Source organism: Aquila chrysaetos, chromosome 6 (assembly GCF_900496995.4).
Source record: "Aquila chrysaetos chrysaetos chromosome 6, bAquChr1.4, whole genome shotgun sequence".
Taxonomy (NCBI): domain Eukaryota; kingdom Metazoa; phylum Chordata; class Aves; order Accipitriformes; family Accipitridae; genus Aquila; species Aquila chrysaetos.
In genome coordinates this window covers 49,683,005-49,693,004 of record NC_044009.1, presented here as the reverse complement: position 1 = coordinate 49,693,004, position 10,000 = coordinate 49,683,005, and the positions used below count along the sequence as shown (strand labels likewise).

The 10,000-nt window shown below is 40.8% G+C and overlaps 1 protein-coding gene across 5 annotated transcripts in view; it reads left to right on the top strand.

Annotated features, from left to right (window-relative positions):
- The window catches only part of ZEB2 (zinc finger E-box binding homeobox 2), a 116,145-nt gene that overhangs the window by 70,450 nt on the left and 35,695 nt on the right, over nucleotides 1-10,000 (top strand). For 2 of the 5 annotated variants that reach the window (XM_041124425.1, XM_041124424.1), the window contains exon 3: nucleotides 2,586-2,675. The exons of 2 other annotated variants lie outside the window; for them this stretch is intronic. In XM_041124425.1, coding sequence (XP_040980359.1) covers nucleotides 2,586-2,675 — 90 coding nt within the window. Of the gene's footprint in view, nucleotides 1-2,578; nucleotides 2,676-10,000 lie in introns of all 5 variants that reach the window. One more of the 5 variants, XM_030019147.2, reaches the window with a different exon arrangement.

Sequence of the window (10,000 nt, the reverse complement as noted above, 5' to 3'; positions counted from 1 at the left end):
GACCCTCCCCCCCGACAATTAAAAAAAAAAAAAAAGGAGCAGGAAAGGTTTGCTTAAATTTCTGAACTGTCTTTCCAATCGTGACAATCAGGGCAAGGAAATTTATAGATGGAATTGGAGAATCCAGGAAGAAAAATGAGACACCTCAAATTTTAAAAAAATCAGTGTCATAAAAAAAAAATTAAATATAATTGAAGTTTTAAGGCAAATTGCACCAAGAAAAGATGTATCCGTGATGGAAAGCAGCACCATAAGTAATGCTCAGGAGTTACATTTTTGGCTGTTTTCGGTTAACAGAGCTCACTTCTAGTCTGAAAGCTTTACTCGGGCAAGTACTCCTGAGTTACCTGGGTCCCACTGAGGCCAGAGCACTCCTGACCATGTCATCTTCCATCTTAATGGTCCTCAAATGGAGCAACAGATATTATTTACCTGATGAGATGCAAAAGCGCTAAGTACTTTGGTATATGGGAAATACCATATCTCATCAGGAGAGGGTGAAGGGCGGTTTGGATCATGGGACGCGTGGATATGTTTTGCAGACATGTGGACTGCACAGCAAAACCCGCTCGTTATTTGTTCAAAGTTGCAAACTCTTCACTGCAATTATTTTCCTTTCCTCCCCCCCCCGCCAAAAAAAAAAAGGTCAAGCACAGCACTGGTCTACCTTTCAAAGCATGACCTGTTTTATCGGTCCTAAATGCTCCGGTGCCTTTGAAGAAAATGTCGCTGTTGTGCTTTTAAAAAATAATAAAAGTTATGGGATCCCTTTGAATTCGGCAAATGTTGGCAAGATTGGCAGGAAAGACACGGAGCGTTTCAAAGTTCTGGTATGAAGAAAAAGATTCTGAATAAAACAATTTTATGTGATTTTGCAGGTGGTTTGAGCTATCATTTTATATGTACGTTTGTACCACTGCTCATTGGAATGTTCATATAATACTGACCTAATTATGCATAGAAAAAAGATAAGCCATTTACTTGATTCATTTCTTCTTTTTAAATCAAGAAAGGAACAAAAAGGCTCCTATTTTCTGAAAGAAATTGTTCGCTTTTATTGCAGAAAAGTAGCAGCTTGTGCAGAACTAGAACTGTAACAATTTTATATTCCAAAGGTTTTGTGTGTATTCGGTTAGTTACAGTAATTATACCCAATAACTGACAGCCAAAATCACGTAGGAGAAAGCAAAGGCTGTTTTCTCACACAGGCCCTGCTGCAGAACATCTGCTGAGAGATTTGCATATTAATTAACCCATATTAACTCTAATTATTCTGGGAAATTATCAAATAAATTGAATTTTCTAATTTTAACCTTTCTTTTACTTGACGCGTGTCGAGGCTGAGAGGACGCACCAGGCTATCTCACCTGGGCAATGAGCAAAGGATCTTTTCTTCCCCCTTTTTTTTTTTTTTTTTGCTCCCTTAGACCTGGGGCAGCCTGGGGAGCTTTTGTGTGCCTGGTGCTTTTTTGGCTCCCGCGCTCGGTCGGGTCTCGGCGCATTTGCTGCGCGACGGCACATGTGTGCGTGTGAGCACAGATGGTGGATTTATACAGGGGTGAGGAAAGGTGGTACCTCCGAACAGTTGAGCAAACCTTAAGTTTTTTTTTTTTTTTTCTTTTTTTTTTTTTTTTTTTCCCTCCCCAGCCTGTTGTTTAGGCCTGAGCAAATAAATGGGAGTTTAATTCAATTAGAGCCTGGCTTTAGTCAGTTGCCTCATGACAGAAATTATTCAATATTTTTTCCCCTCACATTGTTTGGTTTACACATCGCTGACTCCCTCGCTTTTGTGCTCTGTTTAGAGTGGCCGTAATGCGGTGAGCTTTTGTGTCTGCCATGTCGCCGTCCCTTTCACCGCTGTCTGGTTTTGTCAGTCCTGAGGTGCAACGATGCTATTTTGAAAACAGAAAGGTTTTAATGTATTAGGAACGGGGCCCGCGCTTGCACAGCAGCAAAACGTCGGAAACAAAGCTCGCGAGCCGGGACCGGTGACCGAATTACAGCCGGGCTGGGGGATGCTCTGGGGTGGGATGGAGAAATCCCTGGGCTCCCAGCCCACCACGCGGGGAAGCCCGTGGCCTCGCCGCACGCCTGGCCCAGCTCTGCCAAAGTTGGCGGCCTCGGCATCCTAGACGTGTCCAAAGCCACCCCGCTCCCAAAACGCCCTCGGAAAGCTTTCCCTGGGAGCTTGAGCGGCGAGCAACACCTCTGGAGGGAGGGCGGCAAGCCCTCATTTCCACCTTAATGGTCGCAACCTCCTCCCCCGCCACCTCCTCTCCTTGGAGCTGGGCAGGTGATGGGTGCTGGGTGGTGGCGGTGGGGTTACCCTCCGAGCAGAGCTGATCTCCCCCATTATTCCTCCTGATGGGCTCGGCGCGTTACGTGTTACCTTTTAGACACAAGATTTCCTGTTGACACCGGGGAAACTAGAAAACAAGAAAAAAACAAAACAAAACAAAAAAACCCAACTCAAACCAACCCAGCTTGGGCTGCCAAAGAAGCAGGCAGGGATTTTCAAGGCAATTGTGGGTTTATATTTTTAGTTTGTTGTGCTTTTTTTTTTTTTTTTTTAATGGAGAGGCTAGAGCTGCACAATGCTTTTGCGTGGAAGTTTGGAGGTTTCTTTCCAGAGAAGTATGTCTTTGGGAGGCGAGATGTGGCTACGTCAGAAGAAGGTAGGGTTAACATCTAAGAGTTTTCTCTCTAAACTTTTCACGAGGAAACGATCACCCCTCCTGAGCTGAAATACCGGGTTGTTTAGGCTCTAAATTGTGGGTTAAATTCAATATGAAATATGAGTCAGATGTGTAGCTATTAATCTTTGGGGTGGAGGAGGATAAAATGCCAGCAGATACAGAACTTCTTAATAGAAATAGAGAGTCATTATAAGGTTGCCTTTTTTACATGATGGTATTACTCATTTTAAGTTACAAAATGACCAGTCTGTGATTTCTGAACATTTGAATGCAGTCCAGCTTTTATTGACTTTCTACCTACTATGTGGTTATAAAGTTGAGCAACCTTTTTGGAAGAAGGTGATAGACACAATATCTATTTATGCAAGGACACATTTCCCTTTTCTTTATGTTCTGTTTATTCAAGGTTTTGTTTCCAAGGTCTTATTACTATAAAACTTAAAGCGAGACAAGGTCTGCCCTCATGTCAGATAACAACACCAAAACAATTCTGATGGTTCAGTAGCTTATTATTTCATACTTCCAGGTCTTAAATAAATTACAGTTATTTTCACATTCCTCCTGAATACCCTTCAGGCATGATAATAAGTGCATTTTTCTGAAAAGACTGTTAATATTTCTTTTATTCTCGTTGATTTTAAATATTTTGTTGAATTGTCATGTACAATAATAATGAGATGGGGTCTTGCTAAATTTCTTTCAGTGTGATGCTTATATTGTTTAGCTTCTTGACATATTTTACTAATCATTGCAGAACTGTTGGCAAATAGATTGTAAATTACATCGAAACACAGAAGTGCAGCAATAGTTTTAGCATCTTTTCTCTAGCATTCCTTTGCTGCAGTCTTGCAGATTCCTTTTTTTTTCTTCCTTTTTCTTTTTTTTTTTTCATTCAGTAATCAAAGGCAATTATTGACTAGGGTTTTGAAGTGCAGATTATCAAGGTATTATTTCCTTAGAAGTGCAATACTGTAGGCTGTAGAAAGCAAGAGGACCTGAGTAATTTTCTAAAGAAGAGAGGGCACTAGTCTAAATGACTCAATGAATGACACATGTTTAGGGTTGTTTTTTTTCTTCCTGAAGCATCAGTATAATGCTTCTCTCCTTTTTTTTTTTTTTTTTTTTTTTTTTTTTCCTGCATGGGTTAAATAGGGTAATCAACACTGTTATAATTTTGCTAGAGGGAAAGAAATCTGTGTTTTTCCTTTTTGTTTTTTTAATATGTAGTTGCAGGGTGGGTATAAAGTTACTGTATTATAGTCTGGGAATAAATGAATCTGGGCAATTTAAGGTCTGGCTGAGTGATGTGCAGGACCAGATTCTGGTGCCACTGAAATGAAGGAGATTGTATCAAAGTGCCACAGAAGAAGCAATCGGTAGTGAAAAAGAGAAGAAGCTGTCCCAGAATGATTTCATTCTTCTCTCCTCCCATGATTACAGTGGTGTTTCCGGTAAAATACAGAACTCATTACAATTAATTTTTCCTGTGTTTACTCCATCCTAACCTTAAGTATTAGAGCCAGGACGATCAGTAGCGTGCCGCAGGTACAACATCTCCAAGCCCTCCTGGCTGGTAGGATGTGCAGTGCACAGCCAGTTCCCAGGTCTTGGTTGAGGTCCCGAGGGCTTTCCTCTGAAACCTGAGGTGAGAGGAATTGGGAGCATGCTAGTCATTTGTTTTGTTAGGAATAGATCAGATACTGTGGCACTTGTTTCTAGTACGTACTTCCCACTTGGAGAAATTACTGCTGCGGCTGAAGTTTTGCAGTAATAGGGATTTATCCTGTACATTGAATGACGCTTGTCTCTGGTGCCGTTTGCGTTCATTTACAAAGGATCTTTCTATTCCCTTTAGGTAACCAAGGTGCTACTTTTGTATAAAAAGAGTGTTATGTGACATTTTGTAACTCCTCCTGGCAGTTGTGTGGATGTTAAGACCTGGGTGCTCAATGGTGCACCATTTGAATGATGTCTGTAAATATAGATTTACGTAGCACATAATGACAGCTTTGAAGAATAAGTCTCATTTGACAGTCTTAGGGGATTTCAGGAAACATTTCTTTGGATTTTTTTGTAAATAATAAAATCTTCAACCTATGATATTTGGGTAGTTCTACCTTTCCTCCCACCTGCCTATCTAATAGACATTAGATATGCAGAAACTCTTTCTGCCATTGTGTTAACAGTGGATTTGACTTCCTCTTGTTTGAGAACGAAGGATGAGTTGACTCATTTGATGAGAACATACAGACTGCTCATCCACAGCCACTCAGCCACCATCCCAGTCATTCTTGACCAGAAAAAAACCCCAACAAACTGCTTTCTTGATCTAGATTTACTTGGCGGGAGTAAGAGTTGATTTTTTTCTTTACTTCTATTTTTTCTACAAAATACATTCTAGGTGAATAACCTTAGGAAAATTTTATTTTTACCTCTGAAGTCTGCTAGCTGGGGGCTCTCCTCCCAGGTACTGCTACTTCCCTCATAACAGTGGGAACCTGACAAATTCTTCTACCCAACACAGCCCACAGCTGGAGGAGAATTATTCTGCTGGCAATTATAAACTTAAAGTCTTCCAAGGAGACAGTGGGAAAGCTGGGTTCCTAAGAAATAATCATGTTCAGCTGTTGTAGCTCTGCCTGGGTGTGACAGCATTGTGCAAACTGTATTTCAGGCCCTTCACAGCAAAAGAGCAAGTTCTCAACAGGCTGATAGACACGTAAGGTGGAAAAACCACAATTTACTATCTTCCAGAAACTGCCATGCCCATACATTTCAACAGAAATTATCCTTTGCTGGACAAGTTATACTATAGCAAGACTACCACTTTTCTCAGGACTCTTCAAGAACGTGAGATTGTATTCCTTAAAAAGTTACATGCAAAAATGCGTAGGCCTCAGAAAACATGTTTTTCTTTAGTTAAGAATCTTTTCTTTCTACATAAAAGCTAAAAACAATAATGAAAATAATAAAGGTATCTTTGGGACGAAAGATAATAGACAACGATATACGGTTCCAGCTCCTCTTTCATCTCCTCTGTCCCTCATCATCAGTTACTGCACTGAGGAAGGAGAACTATCAGACTTGGAACTGTTCTAGTCCAGCAAAAGCTTTGATTTCCCCCCTGCATCCCCACTGCTACAACTCTTAAGCATACTGCAGAGGAGTTATCACTACTGTTTGCAAACAGCCAGGAAAAGGAAGGGGGATAAAATATTCAGCTCCAAAGTCAACACCGAATGAAGCTATGCATCCGTATTTCTCTTTCAAGGACATCATCAAAACTCGTGGAGGCAACGCCGTCCACTGCAAATCATGAGGCTGTATAGATTTTAAGGTAATAAAGCTAAAGTAACTGTCAGTCTCCAAACTGAAACATGGTAGCCTTTTTAACTAAAGAGAAAGTTATTTTTTCTTTTCTGAAGAGGCTTCTTCTTCAAAGACCTTATTGATGGGAAGGTAGAAGGAAACCTGACATCATTTTGGATTCTTCCCAGCCTACCTTCAGGCATCTCTTTCTACTGCTTCTTTCATGGAGGCACTCAAGTCTTAGTGTGACAATTTAAAAAATATGAAGCCTCTGGGCTATTATGAATTTCTGTCCCCAGAGAGAAACACAGCACAAATCTGACAGGCTAGAAGACTCAGAGGAATGGTCTATTTTCTATTATTTTGAGACCATCGGCTTGAGACTGAAGGTGATATTGTTGGGGGTGAAACCCACATCAGTTTTTCCGCGGGGTAACTCCTAACCGCACTGGAGCACTTGTGGGGATTTCAGAAATACAGGGAAACGAGGAAAGAGGTGTAAGGGCGAGAGTGAGAAATAAGAAAGAGAGAGGTGATGGAGGATATGTTGGCAGATGTCAATGGACAGCTTGGGTGATTCTGCGGATGACATGTGTTTTCCAGACAGAACAATGGCATCCAAACTGCTAATCAGAACACAGGGTTGGCTTCGTCTCTCTGCTGTAAATCTTGCATTCTTCTGTCTTTTCTGTTGCCAGATTTTTCAGTCGGTCAGTAGAAAAAGTGGACCAAATTCTGTAGCTATCTGGAGCTTTTTTATTGAAGTCAATGAAGTGGTTTAAAATCACTGTGAAAGTAAAAGGAAGGTAATTTAGTCAAAATGCAGATATGAAAATACCAGTGATTTCTCCTATATAAGGCCCAAATGAATGTTGCGAACTAGGGACTCTGCAGCCAGATCCATTCTGTTTTCTGGTTGCACAACATCTAGAACATGGTAACAAACACGTGGGTTTTGAAAAGTGAAAAAGATTATTTTAGGCCTATTCATCTGGAGCCAGACTCAAATTGAAATAAATGGCCTTAAACATAGGAGAGTCCCTCACTAGACCTCACAACTGTTCTTCATCCATCTTTTCTTGTTCACTTGTCTCTTCAGTCCTCAAAAAGATTAGACTATTCTTTTATTTTTAAACCATATCAGTAGGATAACTCCGAGAATAGTCCTGTTCTCTATGTTTAAAGAAAGAGAAAAGCTGATTTGGGGCAGGGAAAGAGAAGTGTGAATGTATTAAGCTGCACTATTATGGAGAGAATTTTCTTCTGCCGTTTGTTTCCTCATAAGATAATGGCATTGTAATTTCTTAAGACTTACAAGATGTGTCCCTAAATACTTAAAAATCATCAAAATCAGATCAAGGATACAGTTAAACAACAAAACCATCTTCTTGAACATCATGAACATTGGAGTCATACCAATTCCATACCCATTTCAAGCAAAAAACTGAAGGTATATTGTCTCCAGGCTATGCTTTTGTTTCTCCTGTGAACAAGCTCTATAATCTACCAGGAGAAAAGGCTATCTTGAAGGATAAATAAATAATCAATTATTTATATTTCTAAAAGCTTTCAGCTGTGCTCTTAATGCTGTGCAACCATTTAAAAGTACGTATTCAGCAGAGAAATTCCAGTCTGGGAACCTAGTGTATGTGATCTAATCAACACCCTCAAGATTCATAGGAAGACAAATCTGCTCCTGGTCATCACTTCAGTACGGAGGCAGCCATAAGCATAGCAGAGATTGGTTGACCACACAATTGCCAAAATTAATGTCTCCCAGTCAAGATAGATAAACCTTGATGAATCCCATTGTCGTTAGCAGGAACAAGGAAACAAATCCTTCCTGAGAAGAGAAGCCAAGAGAGAGCCAAGAGCCTCACCAACGTGTAGCGTATCTCACATGACGGCACGATGTGGGTGATGGCCTCAGGACTCTAGCTAAAAACATAAATAGAAAAAAATATGAAGTAATTTGCCTACATGATATAGGAGCGTTCCTTGTTGTAGGAGTCCAAAATAGTATCACAGTTTCTTGTTGGAGTCTGTAGTGGGTTTGCTATTGGGGTTCAAGATAGTATCACAATCTCTTGTTGAAGTCTGTAGTGGGTTTAACTATTTTAACTAAATGCATATTACAAAGCACTTCTGTGTAAAGGCAACCTGGCAGGGTAAGACATAGGCCTGAGCATCAGCTTTTAGGCTTCAGGACTAAGCAATCCTTGAGGTCTGCGTTTCAGATTTCTCTATTTTTGCTCCCTTCTAATATCACATCTTAAGGACAGTTGAAGTCCTGTCTGTTGGCAAAATTTTGTCCTTTAAATCCTAAGTCTCCTTATTTGTGGAGTTTACATGTTGATGGTACATCCTATTAGAATCGCTGTTCCCATACCAATTATGGTCGCCTGAGAAATTTCTAAAATTAAATGTATTTTTATTATCAATGTACCTTCCCTGAGAGCGGTGTTTATTCTGGTGGGAAAAGAGTGGGTGTACCCTAAACTTCCTGTCGTATCACTTGTATCGTCCTCATTTCTCTTAGGATGAGAGACACTCATTAGCAATAGAACAGAGGAGATACCAATCACACACACACAAAAAGGCAGGTAGGGCCTTTTCTGTTCAGAGCCTGCAGATGACAAAAGCAAGGAAATGCAAGGGTAATGCTATTACTTCGTTCTTAGATCATATCATTTATACTTAATGTGCTGCACAGTGTTGTGAGCATTACAGTATTTTGTTATCTACTGAGTAAGAAAGCATAAAAACCAAACCTCTCTTATCTACATGCAGAATTTGCCCACGTGTAAGTCTTTTTGCCCTAAATCCTTTGCACGCACCAAGCCGGAATACATGGTCATGGCTTGGGGATGTCCAAGAACAAGTTGGAAGAAACCAGTTTCTTCTCTCCTGTTTCCAGTCTTGGCCAGGCTGCTCCTAAGGCTTCTCCCGTGGTTTCTCCTCCGGTCATCCCACTGGCCGCTCCTGACCGGGGCTGTCTGCACATAGATAGGTCATAACGAGCGTGCCATTCTTTGCGTGGAGATGAAGCAGAGTTTTCATCATCCATCGAGAAGAAGGGCACATTTTTTGTACTTAAGTGAACACTTTCATTTTCAGCTCGCTTGGCGAATTAATTGCCACCTTTGAGCAACCACTTACTCTTAAGTTACGGAAAAACCAGGGAGCGATATGACCAGTGACCTCACCGTCTAGCACACCTGAATTGGCTGGGCGTTTACCAAAAGGTTAGCTCCAATGCCTTGGCCAAGGCTGTGCAGAATGGGCCAGAGCAGGAGGAAACCAGCCATCCCCATCCCGCGGCACGACACACGCTGCCTTTCCCATCCTTCGTCCTGCAGGGAGCCGTTTGCATAAATTCTTTGCAGATCAGGGAGAAAATTGATCCCCTACTTTTCAGTTCCCTTCTTTTACTGGTTGTCACAATCTTAACAGTACTTGACATCAATGGGAGTTACATTGTGGATTGGGGGCAGTGTTTGGCCCTTAAGCGTAGTTTTTGCATGTTAATACATTAGCAACTGATGTCTTATTTGTTCAGTAACTGACAGAATAATGTACAGAAAGCACGTAAGTATGAAAAGGGGCTAGTTAGGTAATGTTGAGCAGAACATCTTCAAGACAACACTGCAACCACTGTATTTCAAATGTCAGGCTAATTATTATCAACATTTAAATGTTAGCGTGGGCCATTTTTAATAGTGGAATTTTTTTCAGCAGGTACCATTATGGGAAGAAAATGTCACATGTAGTTCTGCCATCACATTGTCCAAAAAAGTACACAAACCGAGGAAATTCTTCCTAGAGACAGCAAAAAGAACATCTTGTTTCCTTCAATCTGACCGTAAAATTAATCTGCCTGATGATACTATTTGGGGTATCATTTATTTCAAGGAGGCATGGAGAAGGTTTGCTAGAATATAACAACTTCGACTGAAAATAACGTTTGTCAGAGCTAAAACCAGAGCCTTTTACAC